This window comes from Oryctolagus cuniculus, chromosome 1 (assembly GCF_964237555.1).
Source record: "Oryctolagus cuniculus chromosome 1, mOryCun1.1, whole genome shotgun sequence".
In the NCBI taxonomy this organism is placed as follows: domain Eukaryota; kingdom Metazoa; phylum Chordata; class Mammalia; order Lagomorpha; family Leporidae; genus Oryctolagus; species Oryctolagus cuniculus.
In genome coordinates this window covers 234578799-234593891 of record NC_091432.1, presented here as the reverse complement: position 1 = coordinate 234593891, position 15093 = coordinate 234578799, and the positions used below count along the sequence as shown (strand labels likewise).

The 15093-nt window shown below is 49.6% G+C and overlaps 1 protein-coding gene across 11 annotated transcripts in view; it reads left to right on the top strand.

The window, feature by feature from the left end:
• Positions 1-15093, top strand: part of SETX (senataxin) — a 74064-nt gene that overhangs the window by 42745 nt on the left and 16226 nt on the right. For all 11 annotated transcript variants that reach the window (XM_070058311.1, XM_070058312.1, XM_070058317.1 and 8 more), the window contains 6 exons: positions 1243-1475; positions 2467-2634; positions 3146-3302; positions 9985-10086; positions 10274-10389; positions 11362-11433. In XM_070058311.1, the coding sequence (XP_069914412.1) occupies positions 1243-1475; positions 2467-2634; positions 3146-3302; positions 9985-10086; positions 10274-10389; positions 11362-11433 (848 nt within the window). The remainder of the gene's footprint in view (positions 1-1242; positions 1476-2466; positions 2635-3145; positions 3303-9984; positions 10087-10273; positions 10390-11361; positions 11434-15093) is intronic.

Genomic DNA, 15093 nt, shown 5'->3' with positions numbered 1-15093 from the left:
AAGGGTTGGGAACCTTTTTCTGCCAAGACTATTTATAACATCATTCAGGGGCCATACAGAATTATCAACTTGAGAATTGGCCCCTGTGGATTTACTGAATTTTGAGTCCCTGTAGTCGCCTTGGCAGGGCTAGACCCAGGGATTTCATTCTCCATGTAGGATGTTTCCCACCTGATCTACATCTAAGCTGTCAGCAAATCCTGTTGACTTTTGCAGCAGATGTGAAATCCGGTCTCCACTCCTGTGTCCCTTCAGTGGCCTCTGTTTGCTCCTGTGCTTTGCAGCTGACGTGTGTTCTGAGCTCTGCAGAGCAGCCTCGGGGCTCCCCCAACTCGGGATGGTGCTCTGCAGAGCCCTGTGAAATACAGCCTATTTTATTTTCTGATCTCACTCTCCCTGCTTTTCCTTCAGTGACATTATCATCTCCCTATTTCTCTCTCTCTCTCTCTCTCTTTTTTTAAAAAGATTTATTTATTTTATTTGAAAGGCAAGGTTACAGAGAGGCAGAGGCAAGGAGAGAAGTCTTGCATCCGCTGGTTCACTCCCCAAATGGCTGCAACAGCCAGAGCTGGGCTGATCGGAAGCCAGGAGCCATGAGATTCTTCTGAGTCTCCCATGCAAGTGCAGGGACCCAAGGCCTTGGGCCATCTTCTACTGGTTTCCCCAGGCCATAGTCGAGAGCTGGATTTGAAGTGGAGCAGTCGGGACCTGAACCAGCGCCGATATGGGATGCCGGCAGTGCAGGTGGCAGCTTTACCCACTGAGCCACAGTTCCGGCTCCACCATCTCCCTGTTTCTAAAATGCTTCTGGCACTTCTCTGCCTCATGGTCCTTTCGGTTGCTGAGTCTCTGCCTGTAGCACTCTCTCCTCCCTGATAAAGGCATAACTTAGTCCCCTTCGTTCAAGTCTCTGCTCAAATATTGTCTCATCAGGAAGCCCTGCCCTGGCCAGCCCGTCTGCCTGCACCCGTATCACTTTTGCACCCGCTCTGTGTGTCTGCTTTCTTCCCAGCACTTACACCACCTGATACATATGGTCATCTGCCTCCATCATCTAGAAAATCAAATCTCTGGAGGACAGACGTGCCTGGCTGTCAGGAAACATTCAGTAAATATTTACTGTATGAATTATTTAAATCATGCATCATACAAAAAGCAAGGGATAAGATTAAGTGAAGAACTTTTGGAACTGGACGACATTGTTCCCTGGTAACTGAACCTGCTTTTTCTCCTTGGTGACAGTGCGTGGTGGGAAAGCTGAGTGTTCCCTTTCCATCCAGACTCAAGAGAATTTGCCAGCCAACTTAAATGACCTTGTGAGATGTGTTGTCATCAGTTCTCTTGTAACTACACAAAGGAAGTTGAAAGCTATGTCTCTGTTGAGTGGTGGGAACCAACTGGCCAGAGCTGTTCTGAATCCAGAGCCCATGAACTTTTGTGCAAAAGACGGGCTGACTACATCATCGGAGAGAATTGTGAGTGGAGATCATATGGCGTGAGAAAGTCAGCAGTCTCTGTGTCGGGCTGTTGAAGTTTATACTTGTAGCTGCGGTGTACTGCAGCACAGACGTGTTCACATCAGCGCGTGCGTGGTGGTGTTCAGTGTACGTGTACTGTAGTTTTGCAAAGTGTATAATTAGATTATCAGCTTACAGGACAAAGGACAGTACAGTCAATGCTTGAAGTCACACTGGAAGAGCACCTTTGAAACGTTAGCTCAGCATCCATTGAATGTTCAGTAGTGGATCTGCGTTCAGGAGGGATACAGAGTTGAGTTGACTGATGGTGTGAACGCTGTTGGGAAAGATGCGGTTTTCATCGTGTGTGGACATAGATTTTTCAGCAGAGAGAGGTATGCGTGCTAGGAAGTTAACACAGTGAGCAGCAGAAGGAAACATTTGAGCCTTGACTGTGCGAGCGCTGTGGAGTGCAGTATTTCAGCCAGTTCTCACCTTTTACGGAATCCCAAGTACCGTGAGTGACTCTAAAGCTGGGAGAGGTTAGGAGTTCGGGGACCCAGCTTGTAAGGGAAACTGGGGTTCTCAGACCTGACCCTGGGGCCCACATCTTCTTCACAGTCTCACACTGTGTTAGGAAAGACGTGATCCTAGGATACTTGTACTGTCTAAGGTAGGAATTGACCAAAATGAAAAAAAGAATAAAGAAGAGATTAATGTGATTTATTTGTAATTATCTTTGTAAGAATCACAAACCAAAATAGGAGGATTTGTAAGCAGGCTGTAGCCAGCCATTTGTAAGTAATTGAAGCTGGCTAATAACTAGCCTTCTTTGCAGTAGTGAAGGTTGTTCTTGGAGTAAAGATCTTGGAGGGTGTTGCCCGCTCGCATTAACCACACCTTGTGTCCGTGACACAGGCTGCAAGAAATGCAGATGAATGTGTTTTGTTGTCTTCTCTTGTCGTGTCACTGCAACAACGCCTCATTGTCAAAAATTATTTTGATATAGTTTGCTCACTTGAGAGATTTCAATGAAGACCAAAAGAAAGCAATAGAAACTGCTTACAGCATGGTAAAACACTCACCGTCAGTTGCCAAAATCTGTCTGATTCATGGACCACCTGGAACAGGAAAATCAAAAACTATCGTTGGCCTCCTGTACTGCTTGCTGACGGAGGTAGGTGTGCGTGAGGGGCTGGGTGCTGTTAAGCAGCGCTGTCTTCCTTGACTTAATTGGTGTGTAAGTGTTAAAGTGCTTCTCCTGTTCACACTTGCTGTGTGTAACTGTTACTGGAGAAAGGGGTGGCACAAGAGGAAGGGGGCTGTGTGGAGCTAAGAGGACAGCAAACACGTCTTGCGTGCAGCAGACCCTCCGGGCTGGAAGGGTGGTCCTGGGCTCACTGTGGGCTGCACGCAGTCCCGAGAACCCATCCTGTGCTCCCGGGCTGCCATTTGCTTGCTGAGTGCTGGCTGAGTAAGCAGGTGGTGAAGTAAAGCTCAGCAGTCGTAGAATGTTATGCCAGATTCACTTTCACGTCGATGTGAGAGGTAGACGATTTTATTAACTTTAGTTGTTTATGGGAACTTTTGAACAACCTGGAAATAGAGGACAGCCTTACAGTCGTCCTGTGATGGAGCTCATCAGTGTTTCTGTGTGTGTGTGTGTGTGTGTGTGTTGCAAATTGTAGAACCAGAAGAAGGGACACTCAGGTGAAAATTTCAATGCCAAAATCAAGCAGAACCGCGTCCTTGTGTGCGCGCCTTCCAATGCGGCTGTTGATGAGCTTATGAAGAAGATAATCCTCGAGTTCAAGGAAAAATGTAAAGACAAGAAGAATCCTTTGGGTATGATGCATGCTTTCTTTTTTCCTAAGATTTATTTTATTACTTATTTGAAAGAGTTAAACAGAGAGAGAAGGAAAGGCAGAGAGAGAGAGAGGTTTTCCATCCCCTGGCTCACTCCCCAATTGGCCACACTGGCTGGAGCTGTGCCCATTTGAAGCCAGGAGCTTCCTCCAGGTCTCCCATGTGCAGGGGTGCAGGGGCCCAAGGACCTGGACCATCTTCTACTGTTTTCCCAGGCCACAGCAGAGAGCTGGATCGGAAGTGGAGCAGCTGGGACTAGAACCAGCGCCCACATGGGATGCCGGCACTGCAGGCAGCGGCTTTACCCAGTACACCACAGTGCCAACCCCATGACCTCTGTTTTCTTTAATGCACCCCCTGGGTCAGGGACAGCCGCTGCAGCTCCAGTCATCACATTCACCAAGCACGAGGAAGAGACAAAGCGGGGGCAAGGGGAATACACTGGCCGCGTTTTCAGGAGTATTCGCAGATACTGCCCGGGAGCTCCTCCGCTTATTTCTGGTTGGCTGAACTCAGTGACCATACCCAGTTACAAATCAATCTGGGATGTGTCTCCTCTCTCTCTCTCTCTGTCTGTCTGTCTGTCTCTGTCTCTCTCTCTCTCTCTCTCTCCCTCTCCCTTTAAGATTTTATTTATTTGAAAGGTAGTTACAAACAGAGAGAGGAGAGACAGGTCTTCCATCCACTGGTTCACTCTCCAAATGGTCACAGTGGCCAAGGCTAAGCTAGGCCAAAGCTGGGAGTCAGGAGCTTTTTCCAGGTCTCCCACATAGGTGCAGGGGCCCAAGCACTTGGGCCACCTTCTGCTGCTTTCCCGGGACATAGCAGAGAGCTGGATCAGAAGTGGAACAGCTGGGACTCAAACCAGCACCCACATGGGATGCTGGCACTGCAGGCGGAGGCTTAGCCCACTCTGCCACAGCGCTGCCCTGGGATGTGTTATCTTTATCCTCAGGGATCACACATGTTTTTCCTTTACTACATGTAGAGTCCATTTGCTTTTTTTTTTTTTGACAGAGTGGACAGTGAGAGAGAGAGACAGAGAGAAAGGTCTTCCTTTTGCCCTTGGTTCACCCTCCAATGGCCGCCACGGCCGGCGCACCACACTGATCCGAAGTTCGGAGCCAGGTGCTTCTCCTGGTCTCCCATGCGGGTGCAGGGCCCAAGCACTTGGGCCATCCTCCACTGCACTCCCTGGCCACAGCAGAGAGCTGGCCTGAAAGAGGGGCAACCGGGACAGAATCCGGCGCCCGGACTGGGACTAGAACCCGGTGTGCTGGTGCTGCTAGGTGGGGGATTAGCCTAGTGAGCCACGGTGCCGGCTGAGTCCATTTGCTCTTAAAACTTGAGAGTACGTTGCAGCTTTTTCCACTTGCCATTGTGCTTGTAATGTTTGTTTTTTTGTGTAGCTATGGTCAGACACAAACTAATGTGGGCTTTTTTTTTCTTATGGTTTATTTACTTAATTTGAAAGAGTTACACAGAGAGAGGAAGAGGCAGAGACAGATCTTCCATCTGCTGGTTCACTCCCCAAATGGCTGCAGCAGCCAGGGCTGGGCCAGGCCGAAGTGGGAGCCAGGAGCGTCATCTGGTCTCCGGTGTGGGTGCAGGGCCCAGACACTTGGGCTGTTGTCAGCTGCCTCCCAGGCAGGGACCTGGTTCGGAAGTGGATCAGTACAGCAGCAGCCCCGGCTGTGGGATTTTTGTTGTGTGAGTGCACAGTTTATTCATGTCCACTGATAGAAGTTTAGATTTCTGTGATTTTTATTTCAGATTTTAGTATCATGAATATTCTTGTACTTGTATGAATATTCTTGTACTTGTATGTCCTTCTCTAGTATAGATATGAAAATGTGAACTGCCATTATGTAATACTATATAACAGTCCCCTGTGTATAACACAGCTTTCTAAGGCAGTGCCTTACAAATTGTGGGTTGTGACAGTTTGTGGATTTTAAAATCCGTTTTGGGAGATCAGAATGTGCATACTTCAAAAAATGAGAATAGAAGAAAGCTAGAGATGAGACTGTAGTTAGTGAGAGTGATTGCTTTTGTGCACTTGGTTCGGTTGGGAGGTTTGCACGAGTACCCTGGGCCTCGACGTGTGCACCATATGTAGGTCAGGGTTCCGAGTACCCTGGGCCTCGACGTGTGCACCATATGTAGGTCAGGGTTCCGAGTACCCTGGGCCTCGACGTGTGCACCATATGTAGGTCAGGGTTCCGAGTACCCTGGGCCTCGACGTGTGCACCATATGTAGGTCAGGGTTCCGAGTACCCTGGGCCTCGACGTGTGCACCATATGTAGGTCAGGGTTCCGAGTACCCTGGGCCTCGACGTGTGCACCATATGTAGTTCAGGGTTCCGAGTACCCTGGGCCTCGACGTGTGCACCATATGTAGTTCAGGGTTCCGAGTACCCTGGGCCTCGACGTGTGCACCATATGTAGTTCAGGGTTCCGAGTACCCTGGGCCTCGACGTGTGCATCATGCTGTATGTGTAGTTCAAACTTGCTAGTACGAAAACGCTGACCTCCAGCATGTGTCAATCTAGAAGGGAAAACGTAGGGTTTGGAGGATTGGTATGTTTTCAGTTTTTTAGGTGGTGCCATCGTTTTTTTTTTCCAGTTGGCAAAGTCTGAGGGTAAAGAGAACTTTCTCTTGGCAGGTGTTGTAGTGCAGCGGGATGAGCCTGCATCCCGTATCTGAGTGCCGTTGGTGGCCTGGCTGATTGCGCTTCCCCTGCCACTCGTGGGAGACCCGGACGGAGATCTGGGCTCCTGGCTTTGGCCTGGTGATCTCTTACTCTCTTGGAAATAAATAAATAAAATAAACTTTTTTTTTAAGAGAGTACTTTTCCTTTTTTCAGTATTTTTATTTTCACTTTTTTTTCAATGCTTCCTGTGGTCTTGGGTGTCCTTTAAGGCAGTGCTGCAGATGCCTCCACCGAGTGTCCTGTTTGTTTCCGGGTTTGTGTGTGTGCCTTTGCTGAAAGGCTTCTGGGTTTTCTCGTAAGAGTATTGAATTTAATTGCATGTATCTTTCTTGCATTTGTTGAAATGATAATTAAGGTTTTCTTTAATCTGTTAATGTGAATTAGTGTTTTTACATCAGCTTATGATTCTTCCTTGTTACATGATCTTTGTCTAGTTTTAGTATTAAAGTTACACAGACTTTATTTTTTAAAATTCTTAAAAATTTCTTAAAAAGACTTATTTGTTTGAAAGAGTTACAGAGAGTCATAGAGACAGAGAGATCTTCCATCTGCTAGTTCACTTCCCAATTGGCTGCAATGGCTGGAGCTGCGCCAATCCTAAGCTATGAACCAGGAGCTTCCCCCAGGTCTCCCACGTGGGTACAGGGACCCAACGATTTGGGCCATCCTCTACTGCTTTCCCAGGCCACATCAGAGAGCTGGATCGGAAATGGAGCAGCCGGGACTCAAGCCGGTGCCCATATGGGATGCCGGCACTGCAGGCTGGGGCTTTAACCCGCTGTGCCACAGCGCCAGCCCCAGTTACACAGACTTTGAAAATGATTTGAATATCTTGTGTAAGCTTATCTGTTCTTTGAAGATTCATTTGTTATTAGTATTTTATATTTTAAATTTCTTTTTTTTAAACAGAATCAGTAAGTTTTTAGTGTAAAGCTGTTTTTTTTTTTTTTTAAAGATTTATTTATTTGAAAGAGTTACACAGAGAGAGGAGAGGCAGAGAGAGAGAGAGAGAGGTCTCCCAGAGCTGGATCGGAAGAGGAACAGCTGGGACTCGAACCAGTGCCCATATGAGATGCCGGCGCTTCAGGCCAGGGTGTCAACCCACTGAGCCACAGCGCTGGCCCCACGTGTAAAGTTCTTTAATGGCTTTAAACCTGTTTGAGTTTTCTAGTGTTGAGACAGTATTGGGAATACAAAATTTTCAAGGTAATTTTCTAGTTTGCCTTATGTTTTTTCATTACATATTGGCATAAAGTTGTTCTTGTTAGTCTCGTTAAAAACCTCAACCTAGAGACTGGCACTGTGGTGTGGTAGACTAAGCCTCTGCCTGCAGTGCCAGAATCCCATATGGCCTCCAGCTCACATCCCAGCTGCTCCCGTTCTGATCCAGCTCTCAGCTGATAGCCTGGGAAGGGAGTGGAAGGTGGCCCAAGTGCTTGGGTCCCTGCACAAAGCTCCTGGCTTCTGATCAGCTCAGCTCTGGGCTTTGCAACCATCTGGGGAGTAAACCAGAGGGTAAAAGACCTCCCTCTCTGCCTCTCGAATAAATAAATAAAAATCCTTTTTTTAAAAAAATGCGATTTCTCCCTTGTTGAAAAGAGAAAAAACCTCCACCCGTATGTGTGGTTGGGTCCCACTCTTCCCTGTCCCGTGCGTTTATTCCCGAAAGTTGCCTGGGGCGCTGTGCTGTTGGTGGAAAGTCCCGGGAGAGCTCAGGCCGGGATAGGTGATGCTTCCGGATCCTGCCAGCACCCTGTGCTTCCTAGTGGACGTGAAAATTGAAGACCTCAGAATGGGAATTTCCATGTTATTGAAATTATAGTTTTGCCAATATACATGTGCTAAAACTCATAAAATTACAGGTTTTTAATATTTTTAAAAATGTTTATTTATTTGAAAGGGTTAGAGGGAGAGACAGAGATAGCTTCCATGTGCTAGTTCACTCCTCACATGGACCAGACTTTGAAACCAGGAGCCAGGCGCTTCCTTCAGGTCTCCCACATGGGTGCAGGGCCCAAGCACTCGGGCCATCCTCTGCTGCCTGCTCAGACGCATTAACAGGGAGCTGGATCAGAAGTGGAGCAGCCGGGACTTGAACCAACACCCACATGGGGTGCTGGCGCTGCAGGCAGTGGCTTCACTGCTTCCCACAACGCTGGCCCCAAATGAAATATTTTTGAATTTCTGCATTTTGCTGAGTGTAATTATACCTCAGTAGTGCTGATTGAAAGAACAGCATACACCTGAGTGCCTGGACGCGTGCAGCGCTGCCCCCACACTCTGGCCGCTCCGGGGCTCTCGGGCCTAGTTCCCAGCCTGCCGTTCCGGCCCCTAGGAATTTCTCTTCCGTTCCCACGAGCTCACCCTCCAGGTAAAGGATGCCGTCAGAGTTGAGGGAGGGTTCCTTGGTGAGTGCCTGGTCATCGCATCTACTTTTCTGGTGGAAACAAGTGGGTTAAGCAGTCTTGAAACCCTGAAGTAGATGTTGGTTGGAGACGATGGCCCCGGTTCTCCTGGTTCAGGAGAATGGGCTGAAGTGGGTCCACACTGGGCTGCAGACAGCTGTGGAGAGAAGTCGCTCCTCCGCATTCAGCCCGTGCCTACGCAACTTGCCACATGCCGGCCACTGCCCCAGGCAGTGTCCAGAACAAAGCCTTGTTCTTAGGGGACTCAATATTGGGTGGAAGGAGAGAGACGGGCAGGATGGGTAAGTGCTGATAAAACTTGGCACCGTTGCTGTAAGTTAGCCTAATGATGCAGCGGAAAACTTTGAGATGAAATGCTGGCGTGGGAACCTGAAAGGAAAATGGTTACTGAAAGAGCTGAAGCGATGGTTGAATTCTAGGAACTGTTGCCCCCAGAGTCCTGGTCGTCTTGTGTGCCTTAGATTCTGGAGCACCCGTGTGGTGTGGAGCGTGGGGCACTTACTTTGAGTGCCCTGCTGAGGATTTGATGGCCAAATCAGATTCTCTTTTGGAAATTCAAATATGTATTAATATGTAAAAGTCCTTTGAATAGTCCATGGCTAAGAAAAGTACTTTTATTGTTTTTTTAAGTTTATTTTCATTTTATGTGAAAGGCGGAGAGAGAACTTCTGTCTCTGTGCTCACAGATGCCTGCACAGCCAGGCTGGGCCACGCTGAGGCCAGGAGCCAGGAGCTCCATCTGGGTCTCCCATGTCGGCAGCAGGCCACAGGCACGGGAGCCGTCACCTGCTGCCTTCCCAGGGTTCTAGGAGGAAGCTGGATTGGAAGTGGAGGAGCTGGGGCTCCCATTACTGCAGCAGGGATGTGGGCGCCTCCCTGTGCCACAGCGCCTGCCCTAGTATATGAACACTCCTCGTTCTGTTTCCCACAGAACACCATGGCAAAACAGATTTGGGAAACGGTAAGGTAAAGCAGTTTTGGGGTGGATGCTGAGGGTTAGGCCACCACTTAGACACCCGCATTACGTGTCGGAGTGATGGCTCCCACCCTGGCCCTCCACTTCCATCTGGCTCCCTGCTGATGCACCTGGGAGGCAGTGCACGGTGATCCAAGCACTTGGCTTCCTGCCGCCTCTGTGGGAGACCCAGGCAGCTCCTGGCTCCTGGCTTCAGCCTGGCTGTCGCAGGCATTTGGAGAGTTGAACCAGCGAATAGAAGATCTCTCTCTGTCTTTCCCTGTCTCTCTGGCTTTCAAACAAACAAGTAAATCAGTCCTTTGGAACAGAAGTACAGTAGAATCTCCAGTGTGCTCTGTGCTGTACAGGTAGAAGTGATGGCGCTTGCTGCAGTGTCTAGGAAGAGTGTTTGAGATGACGGGTGGGAAGCTCTGTGTGGCCCCGGCAGCCGGTCTGTGCAGCCCCTTTCTGATGGGTAATGTAGTGCTTAGGAATGGGCATTCTGGAGAGAGACAAGGCTTACTGGCAGTGTCCTTACAGTCTTTACGTGTGGTTTTTATCAACAGGAAACTGTGGAGATATAAATTTAGTGAGACTGGGTCCTGAGAAGTCCATTAATAATGAGGTCCTGAGGTTCAGTTTGGACAGCCAAGTTAACCACAGGATGAGTAAGTACCGAATGCGTCACGGTCGTGTTTGCTGTTTGTTTTTGTGGGGTCAACGTGAGATGATACCGCGGGCAGTTTGGAGACCCTAGAAATACTCCAGTTCTGGGGACTAGTTTTGCTTCATGCTGAGTTTGCAGGTGTGTTTGTTGGAATTTGCATGCGATTTTTAAATTTTTATTTTTATTAGAGAAAGACTTGCCTTCTCATGTTCAGGAGATGCATAGAAGAAAAGAGATCCTGGACCGTCAGCTAGATGAGCTTTCCCGCCAGCGAGCCTTGTGCCGGGGAGGACGGGAGATGCAGGTATCCTAACGTTTCTCCGTGAGTATTCTGCAAATAAGAACTTCAGAGCTCGTGTGGGCACAAAGCCAGCCGCTGAGCATTGGATGTGATGCTTTGATGGGACGGTGGGCACTAAAGGGGCAGCCTTACGGGAGGGATTAGCATTTTTCTTTTTGGGAAGGGCAGAGTAGTAAATGTCTTAGGCATTCCAAGACCATATGGGTGGCTCTGCTGTGGCCTGCGAGCAGCCATCAGTAATATATAGACAAATGGATGTGGCTGTGTTCCAATAAAACTTTATTTACAAAAGCAGACGGTGTATTACATTTGGCCCATACGTTAAAACTACACCGAATTTATTAAGTATCTTTCAATTACAAGTTAAAGAAACCCAGTTCCAGTTAGTTTAAACAGGGGATTCCCTGATTCCTACCTGGGGAATCCGTGAGTGGATCGCCTCTGGCGTGACTGGGTCCAGACACTTGCCTGATAGCATTTTCCCACCAACCCTGAATTTGTGTGTCAGCCCTTTCTTCTCCAGAGACAAATGCCAGCACTCCTGGGCTCCACCGTCCCAGGTTAGAGACCCCAGGGAAGGCCTCTTCCCAGCATCCCTGCATCACTTCCCAGCAAGGACTCTGATTAGTTCCGGGGTGGGCAGGCAGGCCTAATCCACGTCTTTAAGGAGTGGTTCATGATTTGATAGGCAGGCCTGAGTGGTGTGCTCCCCACGGTGGCCAGAGTTACGGCTGGGGTGTGAGCGACCACTCGTTTGAACCACCTGTCAATCAGCGGAGGCGCGGTGCTGCAGGGGTTGGAAGGCCAAGTAGAAAAGCAGCGCAGAGCGCAGTTCGCGCGGCAGAAGTGGGTGTTACGACGCAGTCGTGCGGAGAGTGTCAGGGGCACATGGCAGGGAGGGAGCAGGCTCAGTGTACTGGGAAGCATTTCCCGGTACTCAGATTACTTCTAATGGCGCATTCTGGTTCCTTCCAGAGGCAGGAGTTAGATCGAGAAATTGTCAGCATTTCAAAGGAAAGGCAGGAGCTTGCTTCTAAAATCAAAGAGGTGAGTAGTTCACTTGTAGGATTCTCTTGAGTTTTTCTTTGTTAATTCTCTTTTTAGAATAACAAAAGTATTCCACTAAAACGAGATTTTGGAAGTTCCCAGACAAGCCATGCAAAATGGGGTAACAATCCACAGTTGACAGCAGAGGCGCAGCGGTCTGAGTGAGGGTGGGAGTTGGTTTTTTTTTTTTTTTTTTATCTCACTTTGCTTCAAACCATTCAGCTTGTCCATCTGCAGAGTGTGAAGACAGACAGACCAGGCCAGGAGTGCATCCTAAAGAACTGCCTATCTGCTTTCAGCCAGTACCAGTCAGATCACCACGCAAGGGGGCAGGATCCCATGAAAGTAAAATACACCCACTCCCGCAGCTGACTGGCAGCCACCTTCATTCACGGTGGGCTTTCCTTCTGTGGTGTTGCTAAGATTCTGTCCATTAAATGCAAAAAAAAAAAAAAAAAAAAGTTGACAGAGCGACGCATACTTGATAGTTGATGATGAGGTTGATTTAAATGTTCTAGCTCACAGCCTGGTCGGTGGAGTCTGTGGCTTGGGCTTGAATGGTCTTCCGGTGTTCTGCTGCATCATTTGCTAACGGAGCCTAACAGAGGTTGGCTCCACAACAGAACTGTGCGGGTCCATGGCTCTGGGGACCATTTACCTCCCGAAACACCTAAACGTGCTCTTCCCAGCTTGTCTACATCGGGGGACAAATGCTAGTCATGAAATGTACTGTGGGGGCTGCGATTGGGTGTTCTGGATGCAGTAGTTCAAGTGTAGAAGTCCCTCCCTCAACCAGGGAGTCTTGGGAGGCAGCATTGCTCTCATCTGGTTCTACTTGAGGGCCAGGCACAAGTTCTGCCAGCAAGGCTCAGTCTAACTTTTTATTCCCTTTTTTTTTTGATTTAGTTATTTATCTGATTGGCAGAATTACAGACAGCTCTCCCATCCACTGGTTCACTCCCCAAGTGGATGCAATGGCCAGAGCTGGCCTGATCTAAAACCAGGAGCCAGGAGCTTCTTCTGGGTCTCCCACGTGGGTGCAGAGGCCCAAACACTTGGGCCATCTTCTACTGCTTTCCCAGCCTGTTAGCAGGGAGCTGGATTAGAAGTGGAGCAGCAGGGACTCCAGCCGGCACCCATACAGGATGCCGGCACTGCAGGTAGAAGCTTAACCTATTCTGCCACAGCGGTTTAAAAAAAAGGATTTATTTGATTTATTTGGAAGTTAGTTACAGAGAGAGAAAGAGAGAGGGAGAGGGGGAGAGGGGGGGAGGGGGGAGAGGGAGAGAGGAGGGAGAGAGGGAGAGAGCTTCCATCTGCTGGTTCAGTCCCCAAGTGGCTGCGACGGCCAGGGCTCCGCCAGGCACAGCCAGGAGCTTCTTTCAGGTCTCCTGTGTGGGTGCAGGGCTGCAAGCACTGGGGCCATCTTGAGCTGTTCTCCCAGGACATTAGCAGGGAGCTGGGGAGTAGCCGGCACCAACTTTACCACTTCACCCCACCCTAGCCCCTGATTTTTATTTTCTTTTAAAAATTCAATTATGAAATAATTCAGACAATCCATGGCTTTTGTCCAGCTATATTATGAAAAATTAGATCTAACTATGCAAGTAGAGAAAATGGTAGAATAATTACTTTTTTTTGCTTTAATGTAAGAATTTTTTTAAAAAAGATTTATTTTATTTTAAAGCCAGAGTTACAGAGAGAGAAGGAGAGACGGAGACTGAGAGAGAGATCTTCCATCTGCTGGTTCTCTTGTCAGCTGGCCGCATCAGTCAGGGCTAGACAAAGCCAGGAGCCAGGAACATCCTCCAGGTCTCCCACGTGGGTGGCAGGGACTGAAGGACTTGGGCCCTCTTCCGCTACTTTTCCAGGCACATCAGCACAGAGCTGGCTTGGAAGTAGAGCAGCCAGAACTTGAACTCGTGCCCGCATGGGATGCCGGCACTGCACGTGGTTGAACCCACGGCGCCACAGCCTGGGCCGAGAATGGATTCTTGTCACCATCTTGGCTATCTAAGACGTGATCATGAGTTATCTTTTCCTATTTTAGGTCTGGGGGGGTAGTAGGAAAACCATCTCACAGGAGCTGTTTCCTCTCTCACACGCTAAAAAACAGAGGTCTCTTCCATCTGCTAGTTCACTCTCCAGTTGGCCACAACGGCCGGAGCTGCCCCATCCCAAACCGAGCTTCTTCCGGGTCTCCCACGTGGGTGCGGGGGCCCAAGGCGTTGGGCCATCCTCCACTGCTATCCCAGGCCACAGCAGAGAGCTGGATCGGAAGTGCAGCAGCTGGGACTAGAACCAGCGCCCATATGGGATGGTGGCGCTGTGAGCAATGGCCTCACCCGCTACACCTCAGTGCTGCCCCCACAGAGTACTTTTAATACTGAGTACAGTGTGAGTGCCACATGGATAGTTTGTGTGTGTGTCTTTCAGGCTGTAATGACAAGAAGAGAGTCTCTCTGTGGTCAGTGCAGATGGTGGTTTTTTCCCCCCGAGTATCTTCAATGAGTAGTTGGTTGAATCCATGAATGCAGAACTGTGAGAGCTGTCTACAGCGTCCCCGCTGTCCCGCGGGTGTGCAGGTCCCTACAGCGTCCCCGCTGTCCCGCGGGTGTGCAGGTCCCTACAGCGTCCCCGCTGTCCCGCGGGTGTGCAGGTCCTACAGCGTCCCCGCTGTCCCGCGGGTGTGCAGGTCCCTACAGCGTCCCCGCTGTCCCACGGGTGTGCAGGTCCCAGTCAGTTGGGGTCGGAGTGGGTGAGGCTCAGGTGTTAGGCCACAGCCTCTGTCAGATCAGGCGTGAGGCCAGTGACCACCAGCTCGGTTCCTAGTGCTTTTGAATCGAGGTGTTTCTTTTCATTTATTACTCATCTGCTGTAGGTGGCTGAATAAGTGTAGTTAAATCAGTTTAATGCATATTTCCATTAGCTGTTGGTTTGCATATAAAATTTGTGAAACTTTTTATTGAAATATTAAGCTGAGCTCAGAGTGAATCTTCCCAGATTCGGAGGGGAGGTCCACATTCGTGGGTGCTGCGCTTCCTGCCACTCAGGGCCGTGAATGCATCACGGCTCGCGGCTGGGGGCAGAGCCCTGACCGAGTGGCTTTGACCTTTGACCTGCGGGCAAGGGAGGATCACGGTTGCCACCTGGCTCCCAGACCTCAGCCACATGCCGTCAAGTCCTGGGTTGAGCTGATCTGTGCGGAGAGGAGTCTGGTGCATCTTCGTAGCAGAATAGGGAAACTGAGTCTTTGAGAAGAGGAGCAGTTCATTCGTTAATTGGAGCACTGTGGCAGTGTAGACGTTGTGTGGTGTCACTCACATTGGGGTCCACCACTGTCACGTTATAGAAGTTCCTTTTTCAGGGCTGGCGCTGGGGGGTAGTGGGCTAAGCCGCTGCCTGCAGCACCAGCATCCCATGTGAACACCGGTTCTAGTCCCGGCTGCTCCTCCTCCGATCTAGCTCTCTGCTCTGACCTGGGAAAGCAGTAGAGGATGGCCCAAGTGCGTGGGCCCTCCACCCATGTGGGAGACCCAGAGGAAGCTCCTGGCTCCTGGCTCCAGATCAGCCCATCTCCAGCCATTGCGGCCATTTGGGGAATGAATCAGCCGATGGAAAATCTCTCTGTCTCTCCCTCTCTCCCTCTCTGTAGCTCTG